The sequence below is a fragment of the Heloderma suspectum genome, chromosome 1, assembly GCF_057233095.1.
Source record: "Heloderma suspectum isolate Gila_16-S chromosome 1, 16-S_ref, whole genome shotgun sequence".
In the NCBI taxonomy this organism is placed as follows: domain Eukaryota; kingdom Metazoa; phylum Chordata; class Lepidosauria; order Squamata; family Helodermatidae; genus Heloderma; species Heloderma suspectum.
In genome coordinates, this window is record NC_139458.1 from 349,267,611 (window position 1) to 349,282,400 (window position 14,790).

The window sequence follows — 14,790 nt, forward strand, 5'->3', positions numbered from 1 at the left end:
TTATGGTGTGACTTTTGCCAGGAATATGGTGCACGGTTCTGGTCACACCTCAAAAAGGATAATGCAGAGCTAGAAAAGGCACAGGAAAGGGCAACCAAAATGATCAAGGGACTGGAGTAACTCTACTAAGAGGAAAGCTTACAATGCTTTTTAGTTTGGAAAAAAGGCAAGTAAGGGAAGACATAACAGAGGCATATAAAAGTATGTATGGTGTGAAGAAAGTGAATAGGCAGGTGTCCCCCCCCCCCTTTCTTACAATATTCGTAACCGGGATTATCCAGTGAAAATAAATGGTGGGAGATTCAGGTCATATAAAAGGAAGTACTTCTTCACATAGCACATAGTTAAATTATGGCTTAAGCTTTACACAAGACGTTTGATGGCTACCAACTTGGGTAGCTTTAAAAGGGAAATAGACACATATTCATGGAGGAATTCAGAGACTATATATTACCTCTCAATACCAGTTGCTTGGGAACATGAGCAGGAGGTTACTACTGCACTTGTCATCATGATTGTGGGCTCTCCCTAGGCATCTGGTTGGCCACTGTGTTAACAGAATGCTGGAATAGATAGGTCTTTATCTCAGATAGGTCTGATCTCTTATGTTTTCATACCTAATGGAATTGCTCAGTGAAAGCTATCTCATATGGACATTCATTCAAGCAAGGAGCATGATCTAGAAAAAACCCTGTAAGCCATTTTAACTCTCCTATTTATTTTGAAGGGAGATTTAATGAGATCCTTAACTATTAAATTAATACTTTTGCTATTCAGGGCTTGTTTACATGATTAGGTATATCTGTGCTTTTTTAAAGGTCGTTTTTAAAACAAAGTGTCTTTTTAAAAACACTTCTAAACTACAAAATGTTTTACTAGCTGTCTACCCACAGAAAAAACCTGACATACCTGTTGTCTTAAATTTCACTGATGATGACTATGTCTAGGAATTGGAAACATTTTTCTAGTTCTTCCAATAGTTTTTTGCCCACTGTATCGGGTTTCCAAGCCTGCTTGCATCCCCAAGTCTGACCCTATGCATGTTTACTTGAAAGTATGTCTCACTGCATTTAGTGGGGCTTCCTCCAAAGTAAGTACGCACAGATCTCCATTTGTTATAGAGGTGAAATAACTGCAGTAGAGAAGACATTCGTCTTACAACAGCTCATCCTGGGATTTTCCCCTGAGACAATGGGGGGAGATGAAGAATGGGTCTCAGGTTCATGTGTTGTTCCCTATACTTTTCCCACACTCCTCTGACTCTAGGGATAACTTTGATTAAGGTATTGGGATGGGGAAATATCCTCTGTACAGTCCTGCTGACATTTTCCAAAAATTAAAGCCACAACCTAATATACTTCCTTTGAAAAATATATGAAATTATGATTTTCCTATTACATGGCCAATAAAAACACTACCAGAGAAAATATTTGTTGCTTATTTATAACAATACACATGATTAATTATTTCTTTTTAATAGCATCAACTCATATTTGAACATTCAGGATAGAAAAATGAAATGGAAAAACTTGAATGACTCCTTTCCAGAGCAACTGTTGTAAAACTATGTATCAGCATTTTCTTTTCACTTCACAGCACTGTCATTCTGATTGCAAACCTTTGATGTGAATTTCATCCAAATCAAGAATAGAGAATGCACTTAACAGTGCATTTCACATATTCTTTGAGAAATGTAGTCAAAGCAAGTACAAGGCTGACTTTCTAGGTTGTCAACATAAACCACATAGGGAGGTACTTTATTTTTAGAAAATGAAAAGTCCTTAGAAGTACAAGTTCATCCAGTTCTTCCCTTTCCATTTATCTTCCTGTCCAGTATTATACAGGAAACACAAGTTCTTACTGATAATAGCTAATAACCTCTACTGCCATACAAATTGTCATAATGGAGGAGCTTTTGGTCATTAAATCACTGCAGTTATGGAAAATATTATCCATTTCCCAGCCCTCAAAACCACGAACAAGCCAAATTTAAGTGTTACCATGTAGAGATAAACAGCCTCGTCTTCTGAATAGCAGATCCTACTTCAATTTGTATATGACTACAATTTCAGAATTATGTTTTACTCTTTAAAAACAAAATAAAATCAGAGTCATGTATTACCTTGGCCAGATGAGTGTTGATCCATTTTGTGAAAGTCCTCTTTTGCACTGACTCTTGTTCATCTTTATAAAAAAAAGAAAGAAAAGGAACCATTGTGTTACACTGGTTTTCCACACCCACTTCTCTAACACTACGAACAGATTCAGCCAGCTTAGATCTTTAGGACCCAAGTGAATAATAGATGCATGGCTGTAAAAAGTGGCTCATTCCTCTGACATGAGGAAGCAAACAATATACTCTAAGCTTTACAACATGGAAGGCAACATTCTGGCTACAGTCTGACATGCAGCTATGTAGAGAGATTCAAAATACGATCTAATATATTCCTTGTATCTCTTTATATCTAGCTGTGGATGCCCACCATCTAGCAGACAGCACTAGATTAATGGAAGATGTTAATATAAAGAGCCATGCTTGCTAGATGGTTGTTAATAATACATTTAACACACAGGATGGGGAACTATAATTGCATGAGGAATCACCCCCACACAGACCTCCACATGCCTGATTATGCCAGGGGCCCCTGACCTCAGGAGGCTGTGGCCACACATCCCTGATATCATTTGGTTTCAGGCTGAAGTGTTGGCTGGAGTCCCTACACCCTGCGTCTTGGCTGGGGACCCGAGTTCACCTGCCCCATGCGTTCTCCCATTGGGGAGGATGTGAGGTGGGTGAAGGCCCACTGACCAGGGTGAGGGGTGAAGGAGCAGTCCCCAATCCTTCGTGGGGGACTTGGCTTCACTGCACACAGGTTTCACACAGCGAAGCCGCCTTGCCCAAGGCACCAGATGAAGAAACACTCCTCCACGCGGTTCCTCAGCTAGGGGAGCTTTACCTGCACTGCACATTCCTCCATTGGGGAGGTTGAGAGGCACGCTAAGGGAATCCCCACTTTCATCTGCGATCACTGATTAGAGATAACAGTGAAAATTCTCCTTAGCACACCACTCGCCCTCCCAGTTGGGAAGGGAGGAGCACACAGGGCAATATCCCCACTGTTATTTCTGATCAATTATCTGAGATAACAGTGGGGATTCTTCTCTCCCCACTTGCTCTGAAGGTCCCCACTTGCTGGTGAGGGTCCTCAGCTGAAGCCCTGTGGGCTGTTTGGGCTAGCCTGGCAGTCCAAATTGGTCCATGGGCCAGAGGTTCCCCATCCCTGCTATGCAGCAGGTGCAAAATGTAATGACAATGATGGATTTGGCCACAGTGGTCGCCCACAACTTAATCACTTTGTGGTTACTGTAACACACTCTATGTGAGGCTGCCCTTGAAGAGCGCTTCAGTTAGTGCAAAAGCAAGTGGCAAGGCTGTTGTTTAGTGTGTGCTTTACAGACTTCATAACGCCAGTCTGCATCAGCTTCACTGGCTTATGGTTTGTTTCCAAGCCCAGTTCAAGGTGCTGTATTTTACCTATGAATCCCTAAACAGTTTGGCACCAGGATGGCTGAAAGACTTCATCCTCACATATAAACCTGTCTATAATTTACAGTCATCATCAGAGGCTTTGTTAGATGTATCACCACCAAAAGATTATAGGTTGGTGGTACATAAGACAGGGCCTTTTCTGTAGCAGCACCCTAACTTACAAATTCCCTCGCTAAGGAGGCTAGGTTGGCCCTTTCACTGTTATAGTTTAGACAAGTTGTGAAGACCATATAATATAGCTTTGAAAACCATATTATTCTATCAAACTTTTAACAGATGTTGAAATCACCCTCTGCTTTAAGTCTCCATGTGACAAAATCACAATGCTTGCCATGTGGAGATTATGTTAATGTTTATATGTGTTTATTGTGTTAAATAGAACCCAGGTAAGTTAGGGTTGTTTGGTAGTGAGTGGGTGAAAGGTGGGAGGGACATGTGTGCATGTGTGTGTGTGCGCATGTGTGAGAAGACTGAGTTTATAAAAGGCAGGAGCAGACAGTTAGTTCGTGAGATAGAGATAGTGCCTGGAGAAAGAGATAGGGCCTTAGGGCTTGATTAAGCTACATCTAGATAGAGGGGCTGTGAGAATAGGAGTTAGGGGTAGAGTAGGCAGGGTAAGACCAAGAACTGAGTGATTAATTATAAGATATAACAGCTCTTGTATTACATACACTTTGTTTGTTTTAAAATTATAAAATACCACGACTTGTTCATCTTTCTGCACCACCAATAGTGTCCATATTTCCTGGGTACTTCTCCTGGTGGGTGAATTTAGGGGTTGAAGCTTGTGGGACAATGAAGATAGCTGTCCCCAGGCAGAGGCAGCTGAACCTGAGGGAGGGTTACATCACACTCCACTTTTGTTTTTAGTGGCTGCTTTTATGTTTATTTTGTTATTCTGTTGTTTTATCTGACTTGTATATCACCTCAAGCACCCATTGGGCAGAGTGGTGATGGATAAATACACTTAAACAAACAAACAAACAAACAAACAAATATTGCTCGGAAGCCCACAAACTCAGAGGCTTCCAAGTTTCCTGTGCCCTGCCAGGCTGAAGCCTTCAGGGCAGGAGGAATGGCAGAAGTAATCTTCGCTTCCCCATCCTCCAATCTCCTGTATTTTTCCTAGATGGGCTTTTCAGCCCATCTAGTGAGGGTGCTTTGGAAGGAGAGGGAGGAGGCTCAGGATAACTTGTATCTGCCCTCTCCGGTCTCTCCTTCCCTCCTCCCCCACCCATTTCCTGAGGCTCTGGGGTTGCTTTTCCAAGCAGCCGGAGTGGTTCTCTCCATGCTGGCTGTGAGGTGGAGGGGTCTGGGGTTGGATCTCCAACTCCCCCTTCCAAGGTTGGGGCATTGTCTCCAACCCTGGCGGGGTTTTACAAGCCATCCTACAGTCCCTGGGACATTCTCCCAGGGACCATTGGACTGCTCTCTTTATAAATAAAATAATTAAAAATAATCAACATAACATAATAGTTTCAGATTCTGGGTTTGAAACTTGCTTTATTTTTTCTGTCTTAAAATGAACACAAGCTGGCCTGGGAGTAAGGTAAGGATAACAAAAAGATGCTTGCTTTGGTGACCTTTGTAACAGACCACTATAAAAGTTTGATAAACATTAAAAAAGGCAACTTTCATGTACACATATATAGCTGTATATTCATGGGTTTCTCCAATTTTAATACTATGAAAATGTCCACAAAGCAGTTGTATTTGCCATATTTGATAAGGCAAGTGACGAAAGGTGCAGTCCTATGCATGCTTAGACAGAAAGAAGTCCTACAATTCCCAGCATGCCCAGCCAGCATGGCTGGCTGAACGAATGCTTGGAGTTTTAAGACTTTTTTCAGTCTAAACATGCATAGGATTGCATCCTATGTATTTACAAGTTAGGGATAAGGAGAAACACTGATTTGACCAAAAGCTTGTGAAACTGACTCAGTTATTTGAGGGAATGTGATTTTGTGAAATGGGTCCTCCCATAACTTTGTTTCTCTAAACAACTTCAATTTTTCAGGGCATTTAGTTGAAAGTAAGTCCCAATCAATTCAATAGATAGGCATTCTGAATAGACATGCATAGGACTGCAGTGTTAATATGATTCCCCACTCCCCCCCCACACACACAGTGGAATACCGTTTAAACTTTTGAGTCTGCTTTTGAATAAAGAGTATGTGTGTGTGTGGGGGGTGCAACACATTCATATAAAAAGGGGGCGGAAAGAAAGAAATCCAAATGTAAAAAACATTTTATTTATTTATTTGTTGCATTTATACCCCGCCTTTCTCCCTCTCGCAAGGAACTCAAGGCGGCTTACATTATCCTCCTCCTCACCGTTGTATCCTCACAACAACAACCCTGTGAGGTAGGTTGGGCTGAGAGTCTGTGACTGGCCTAAAGTCACCCAGTGAGCTTCCATGGCCAAGTTTTTCTTAATACTTCCGTTCAAAACTGGTTACATGGACCAGTCACACGGTGATTTTGCATTTTTAACAAACCTGTTTCAAGCACCGCCCTTTCTTTGCAGGGGTATTTAACATGGCACCTCTCAAAGAAATGAGCTGCTGGAGCAATGACAAAAGAGTGTTTTCATCTAGACATTCAGCTGCCACTCCACACACACTCAAGTGAGTGGCAAAGAGGTAGCCATTGTTAATGGTAGCAGCCATTCTGATTCTCCCAAAATACAAAAAACAACACTGAGCAGAGCTTTCTGAGAAAAACGAAATGGTGGCTGCTCTGATTCTCCCCCCCCCACAAAGAATTTTGCTTCACCCCCAAAATATAGCTGAAACAAAACAGGTGATTTTAAGAGCTGTGAAATATCTGAGAAACCTTCCTTGTCAATGAGGTTGAGCCCTATTACAAGCCCGTATTCTTAAGTATCAGTGAAGCTAATAAAATAATTAATAAAACTAGAACAATTATTTTCCTCATGATGCTTGTATAACCATATTAAACTCAGTCTAATTACACAATTACAGGGATTGTCACATTGTGTCCTACAAAGCTTATCCTGCTCCTCCTACCCTTCTCTCCCTCCCTCCCTCTCTCTCTCTCTTCCATCCTCCCTCCCTCCCCTTCAAGCCTCCATAAGTTATAGTGAAGACAAAACAAAACTATGAGCTCACATTTTGTCCAGGATATCAGAAACAGAATGAGTTGAGGAACAAAGCAATGAAGGGGGCCACCAGTAAACAAAACATTAAAAATGATAGGAGTTATTTTGTTATTGTTTACCATCAATACTGACAATAAACAGTAGCGTGCACCCAACAATTGCTCAGATTTCCCTAGAGTATATCTTCCAGAATATCTTCCCTTCATCCCCTGAGGAACCTTGGACCTAAGACCTATAGATTCAACGGAAACAAGATTAACCAAACAAATACCTCTTGATAGTTTCACTAATGGCACTGCTGCTATTGAAAGTAAAACATACTATGAGCCTGCTCAGGAGCAGGGAATTCTCCTAGTCATTTGTGATGTTTAGAGAACAAGGTTTTGTAAAGCAAATTATGGGAGTGCATGTAGGTGTATGCATGCAAAAACATCAAAGATGTGGCACTTCTAAAGACCAGTCTTTTTATGGAAGATGTTTATAACTCTGAGTTCTGTAATGGTGCTGTTTCAAATCAAAATTGCTGAGACTGGATTCAAAGGCAGGCATCCAAACAGCTACTTTAGGAGAGCTCAAGGGCTTATGTGCACCCAATGGATTTTTTAAAATGTCTTTGAACGACAGAGGTCTGTCTATACCATATAACAAACTGTTTTCAGAACTACTTGGTTTCAAAAGTGCTTTGCCATGTTGTACTAATGGTGGTGTGATTTTGGGAAAATGTAAGCTCAAAGTTTTCTTGGGCACATGGAACTAGTTGCAGTGAATCCTGTCCATAATTAAAAAGTACTATTATATAATGGTACAGCAGCTAGAAAACATAGACTGAACAGCATCAAATGCCATTAGTACATTTGCTTTTTCCCATCATGAGACAAAAAACAAAAGAGTCACTTCTTTTTTGGTCTAATTTATTTTAGACCAAATTTATTTATTAAATCGAGTCTTATTTTCCTACCCAATTCGTTTTTTAATGGATTTTCAGACTTACTAGGAATTGAGCCAAGAGAGCTATAGAGGCATGGGAAAATGCCAGATGAGCTACGACCTGCCATAAAATCTCCTCAGAATATCTTAGAGTAAGTATATGGTGAAATGAAATGTGTACTTTGGGCCATTTGCCACTGTAAATTTTCCACTGTTCAATCCCATATTAAATATTCCATTTGCAATTATTCTTTCTTTTCTTAAGTTAAAGCATTCCTTTTTAAAGGAACACTTATGACACCAAATGGTACCAGGTGGTGTACATTTTTTAGTTACAAAGGTATCAAAGTTCTAATCTTACACAATTTACAACTACCCTGTACAACTGGCAGATAGATGTATGAGTCCATTCAGAAGTTCTGGGTAGGAAGAAATTAAGAAACTGCCTACTTTTAAAAGAAGTGGATGCTTTGTATAAGCTGTTACAAAAATGTAATTATTTCAGTACTACTATAAACTGAAAACCTTCTTGTAACAGCTACAGTATTGGTTCTGCTACAGTATTGGGCAATATCCAATACTGCTGCTGCGCTCCTCCTACTCAATTCCATCACACCAGTGGGACCCACTGCTAGTGCAACCAGGAGTTGGCGCTCCTAAAGTAACCCCGGAAACCCCTTCTGTGAGCTCCACTGACCTGCTCCATTACTGCTTGTTTCTGGTTGCTTTAAGAACCGCTAGCTCTCTGTTGTGCTAATGGTGGATCCTGCTGGCAGCCTAGGATACTGCCCAGTACAAGTGGATGCTTTTTATAAGCCATTACAAAAATGTAATTATTTTAGTAGTACTATAAACTGAAGACCTTCTTGTAATGGATGGTTCTGCCACAGATATTGGGCAGTATCCAATAATGCTGCTGCGCTCTTCCCACTCAATTCCATCACACCAGTGGGACCCACTGCTAGTGCAACAGGGAGTTGGCACCTCCTAAAGTAACCCCGGAAACCCCTTCTGAGAGCTCCACTGACCTGCTGTGTTACTGCATGTTTCTAGTTGCTTTAAGAACCGGTAGCTCTCTGTAGTGCTAACGGTGGATCCTGCTGGCACACGTGCAGCCTAGGATACTGCCCAGTGCTTCTGCTATAGATATACAAAACTGGTGCATTAGAAAGGGTTTTTCTGTGTGTTATGTGAAATGAGTACAGAAGTAAATCTGTGTTTACCTTCATTTTGCCTTCATAAATTTTTATCTTAACCTCTGCAAGTGTTTTAAAAAGTGTTTTTTTAATAATTCACATAACTTTATGGGCAATCCAAATGTCATCTTCTACTTGTAACCCTCCTATGTTTTCCTACTCCTTCTTCCAGCTTTTCTCTTATCACAAAAAATCCGTTAAGAAAGAAAAGATGGAATAGCTGTATAATGCCTTTTCACTGGTAGTGCTAGGAGCTCTATGTCTGGAAGCACTCCAGGCCTTCTCATTTCCAGCTGTCATTTCAAAAGGAGGTAAGCCTGAAGCCCTTTTTCATATGGAGATATAAGGGGAAATATGCAAGCTGTATCCTATCCAATCACCTCTCAAGGGATGGAAGGGGGGAAGTGGCAAGACAGGTGTGTCCTTTGCTGACAGACCAACCTGGTTCTGCAGACCAGGCTATCCTGATATCAATCAGGAAAAATGATGATTCATTAGTATTTCGGGTATCACCAGTGAATGGGAACTGGGAACTGACAACTCCTCAAGTATAGCAAATGCAGATGTCAATGCAGAATAAACTGCTGGTTTTATTTGACACCTAAAATGTACAGCCTCTGCACTACCTCTCCATTTCAGCTATAAACAACTGGAAAGAGCTGACATTTAGTACCATCTTTCACAGCTAATGAGGAAGCAGAGTTTTAAGACATATCTGCAAGATGTTTCTTTTACACAGTAGATGCCCTCATGTAGCACATCCGATACCTGCAAAACATATACATATAGAGTTTCAAACCATGTTGTTCCTTCCTTACCCATGTGCTCTGCAGTGGAGATCATTGGACCAGTATTACCTGGCCACCTTCTCACTGACATAGTTTAGTAATACCCACCACATTCTATACAGTGCAACCTCAATTCCTGGTATCTCAAACCTGGTGCCCATGGACACCACTACATCCACTACTCCCACTACCTTTCCCCTCCCTGTGCAAGTCAATGGAATGATTTCTCTATCCAATACTGGAAAAAAAGCCACATTGCTGAAAACAGCTGGTGAAGGGCAAGTCCAACCCCTTGGAGAAACAGGATTTTTGATAGTGGGTGGGCTATTCCTCCCTCATCAGCCATCAGTGAAACTCTCTCCCCTTGCAACTCAATAGAGACATGGCTCCGTTGACTTGTAGGATGACAGGGCAAAAAGCTCTCTCTCTCTCTCTCTCTCTCTGTGTGTGCACGCGTGTGTTTCCTCCCTGCCTATTTTCTCTATGTGTGTTTTCTGTGAGTCGGTGTGAGAAAGAGAGGGAGAGGGGAAGAGTGGGGAAATAACATAGATCTAGGGAAAATGCATAGAAATATAGACAGAGTAGGGGATGCTCCCAACATTTTGTGACTTGTCTCACCACCATGGCACCCAAGTTTGTGGTGATGGTCACAACACTTCTTTAAAATTCCCAGTGTTACAGACCCTTCTCTTGTATTCTGTCACTGAAAGTCCACTGTTGGAGGAAGTAGCATGTCCAAAATTACTGGCATGTATATTACATTTATTCTGGCATAAGCTTTCATGGGCACTGTCCACTTCATTAGATACATGTAGAGTTAACCTCAAATTGACAGATTTATATACACATGCTGTGGGGAGGGCAGATGGAAACTTTTTTAACTTTCTGCAACTGAAATGCAGAAAGTACAAACAGTGATAAGTACCTTACCAGTTGTTGGATGATAACACTGATATAATTGCAATGGTGAACCAATTAACATATGCAGTGTAATAAAACAAACAACCATATTTGTCCTTATTCAAATAAGAGGAAATAGAACTGAATCGCTTGATGACTAGGCACATGCCATTTCACATTCCCTGATCCACAGTCCCAAGTGCTCTCCTGAAGTTCAAAAGACCAGCATGAAGTATGGACTATGGAACACAAAAGCGCTATAAGGGGGATGGAATAGTCTTACGGGGAATACATCTTCTACCACCTGTCCTTTGCCTGAGAAGAGGGGGTGAAAGCTCACTGCAGGTCTTTTACCTGGACTCCAAAAGATTCTGGACACAGTCATCAACTGAAGTCAAATAAAATAATCTAATCTTGTGTATGTACTGGAAGAAAGACTCAGTTTTGCCACCCCCAATCCCAACCCCACCCCCAGCCCCAGCATCACAGTTCTGTACCCCAGATTATTGAATGGAAGGGAAGTACTGTGAAATGCGGACAACCCTTAACTCTAACTCTCTCTCTTCACACACACACACACACACACTTTTGTAATGTTCTTTAGTAAACAAAAAAAATCCCACTCCTTTTCTCTTTTAAAGCACAGGAATTCATTCCAACACATTTTATTCATTTCATTTACTTGGGTACTTTGAAAACTGCTCCATAAACAGACTCCAAACCTCACACAAGCTTTTAGCAAGGAAACCAGCAGAATTATTTTCTAGGCATTGCCATAGCAACTCTTCCACACAGACACCTCAATCATTGTTCTCATTATTGCTTCTTTACTGAGCAAGTGTGCTGATTTTCATATAGCTTTCAGCAGAGGGAACAAGTTTCACAGCTTTTCTGATTAAATCACTTTGTATCACCAGCTTGTGCAGTGTGCTGGTCAGCACTGATTCACATCCCAGTTGTGACCTCCATACGTTGAGCATAACTTAACACTGAAAAAACATCAGAGGCCAAGAAAAGGAAAATGGTTGAATAGGACTTTGGGGTGATTATCTGGTAAAATTGACTACCTAACAAAAAACTAGTATCAATTACAAAAAAGTGCAGGATATTTGGAGACTGGTTGTGGTTTATATAACTAATACAACTGCATCCTCTGTTTTGGGTTTTGAATAACTAAAGTTGATTTAAATAAAATAATTATGAATACTTTATATTGCTCCATATATGCATTGGTGACGTTTACTCTTTCCTCTTTTTGCTGTCCAATGATAGATGGGTATCTGTAACAATTTGAGTTTAAAATTCTGTACTGTGCACCTATTTTATATTCAATTACAATTGTTTTAAAAACAACTTGATCATTTCTCCATGTATACAGACTGTATGCACATGAATTTTGTCAGTTTAATCTGTATCCTACAAAAATCATTCAAAGAGACCCTTGGCTCTCTGCACAAGGTATGATCAACATGTGGAAGTTAGGCGCAGGGACAATGGGCATGATCCTGGCCCCATGTACTGAGTGTACCTACATAATAATCACTTATACTGGGGGAAGAACTGAAACCAACATATGGCAGTAAAAATTATCCTAGGCACAACTGGTTAGTTAAGGGAAATAATATAAGAAAAAAAAACTTACAGTGATATTGGCAATACTATGAAACGGAATATTTTCACATCCTCTCAAATTAACTGAAGATTAACATTATTGCCAAAATGTCCACAGCATATAAAACACTACTCAAGACTTTAAAAATCATTTACTATTTTTAAGAAAACACGTAAGCACACACACACAGCGGAGGAGGAAAAGAATAAAATTCTTTTAAAGGGAAATATGACTAATTTATACTTAACAGAATCACAAAATATTGTTCTTTTGGAAGATAGGAATACGTTTTATACTGAGCTGTACCACTGGTTCATCTAGCCCAGTACTATCTACCCTCATGGGCAAAAGTCTTCATGGTCTCAGGCTAGCCCTGCTACCTCCGTTTTGGTTAACTGGAAATTCCAGGATCAACCCTGGTACCTTCTATAGGCCATTGATAGTCACCTGTGAAAACATCATCTAATATTTCATCACCAAGTGTTCTCAACAAGGGAGCAATACCAATCAGTCAGTTATGATACACAGGGTTTGCAAATATCATGGGTAATTTATGTTTTTAGATGTACATTTAAAATGTCTCTTAGGTGCGCATCTCAAACATACAATAGGTGAAGTAGCCCTCACAAATATATTCTATGTATACAGCTTTAAAAGATCTAATACACTGCTAATATACTCAAAATATCAATCCAGCCAGGGCACACTCTTAATCAAAATTAAATGATTATAAGCAATATTGATTCAAATGAGAAAGAATGTGCTTAAATTTCTCCCACTGAAATCAAGAGGTCTTAAAATTGTTTGTCGTTTGGTGGCCCAGGCACTCACTTTTTTCAGTGCAACTTGATATTTAATTTTGGGTTATTGTCGGGCTTATTTTGGGCTGGGGATTACATTGCTTGAATATCCCTGTAGAAGGACATGCGCTCATGTTATTTGTTTTAAAGATGTGTTGATAAATCATAATCCTAAAGAGTGTATAGTTCTAGTGTATAGATGAGCAGACTAATTTAGCTCTACTCTGAAAAGTTCCAAAATCCAGATATGGCATACACAATGACGCCTACTGCATCTTGTCTTGTTTGTGCATGCCTGATCGCAGTGAAAACATCGAAACATCGCCATCCTATGTACTTCTGAGCATGCAAGGTTGGGTCCCCATCATCTCACCGTCCCAGAAACTTGGAGCATGCAAAGCAGGGATCTAGTGCATCCCAGGTTCATTCCTGACCTGTGCCAGACTGTGCCCTGGCATGCTGTGAACTGACTGCATGGGTGTTTAGGTTCACAGGGAGCTAAGTCAGACCGCCGATCCATCTAGCCCAGTATTGTTGACACTGACTGGCAGTGGCTCTCCAGGGTTTCAGGCAGGATTTTTTTCCAGCTCTACCTAGAGATACTGGGAGTCAAACCTAGGATCATTTGCACTGTAAGCACGTGCTCTACAACTGCGCCACAGCGCCCCCTACTGCACCAACTCTTTGCTGCATTGGAGGTTTTTAGGCATGTGAGTTGTAGGCCTAGTGAGCTAAAGAGACCCATGTGCCCTACTTTACAGAGGACAGTCCTTTTGAAGGTGTCCTCTATTTGAAGGGCTGCCCAGTCCTTCAAACAGAGGTTTAAAGTTCAAGAACCATAAGAAGGGAAAACAGAGTCGAAGTTGTCCATCAACAGCAAACTGAGACTCCACCTGGACAGCAGACTGAGCAGGCACACAAGTCACCTGGTCACAGTCTTCCCCACTATGGTGAGATGTACTATATTTCTATTTACATTACAGTAATTATTTATGAATTTGCATATATACATATACATTAGCATATGCACATTTTATGCCAATCTGTGTCTTCTTTTTATTTTGTGTTTCCTCTTTGGGGGGTATAAGTGTCCACTCTAGGTACAGCCCTAGGCTATTTTTGGCTCCCACTTAAGTTGCCCAAAGTCTCTACTGCCACAGAGTCACAGACAATAATTTCTCTCTGTGCCAGTGACGTTCTGGCTGTTTTTGCAATAGGCCCGGGATCAGTCACAATGTGGTGGGTCCAAGTTCCATTCTGAAATGGCTTCTATCCCAGCCAGAACCTGGAGTTCTGGCCTAGCAGCTGGCTGTAATGGAATTCCATGGCATTCCTAGTTCCAGTCTTCAAAAGATCACTTTGATGCAGGAAGTGTGGTTAGCTCCTCATGTCTGAACCAGAGGATAATAAGCTTGCTTCCACTTCTAATCTGAAGAACTGCCCAAAGTATTATTGCCTAGAAGCCTTTTTGACTTTGAAATATGAATTGTCAGATAAACTTTTCTTTTTCCAGAGAGAGCGAGTGCACGCGGAGGCGGGATTGTCTTAGAAGAAAAGGCATCTCATTCTACCTAATGTGAAATATCATAATAGCTGAAAGTAAAGTCAAAAGAAAAATGTGGTACGAATACAATGGTTGTTTCCAAAAAATATTTAGGAAAACAAACGAAAGAAGTTACATTTGCAAAGCACCCTTCTGTCTGAATTACACTTTCTAAGTATGAGATGTCTAAAGCTTGTTATATAGAATACTTGCTTAAAGAGAACAACTTTTGCTGTATTTAGTCAGTAAATATCCTGGATGGCTTCCAGTTCTCTGCTAATGAAACATACATGTTGTCACTACTTAATAAACATATTGGATATAACAAACTGAACAACTGCAACAGACAGTCA

General features: G+C 40.6%; 1 protein-coding gene across 1 annotated transcript in view; it reads right to left on the reverse strand.

Moving 5' to 3' along the window:
* The window catches only part of SYNE1 (spectrin repeat containing nuclear envelope protein 1), a 459,183-nt gene that overhangs the window by 384,182 nt on the left and 60,211 nt on the right, over positions 1-14,790 (reverse strand). The window contains exon 3 of the mRNA XM_084827854.1: positions 2,123-2,184. Within this exon, the coding sequence (XP_084683980.1) occupies positions 2,123-2,184 (62 nt within the window). The remainder of the gene's footprint in view (positions 1-2,122; positions 2,185-14,790) is intronic.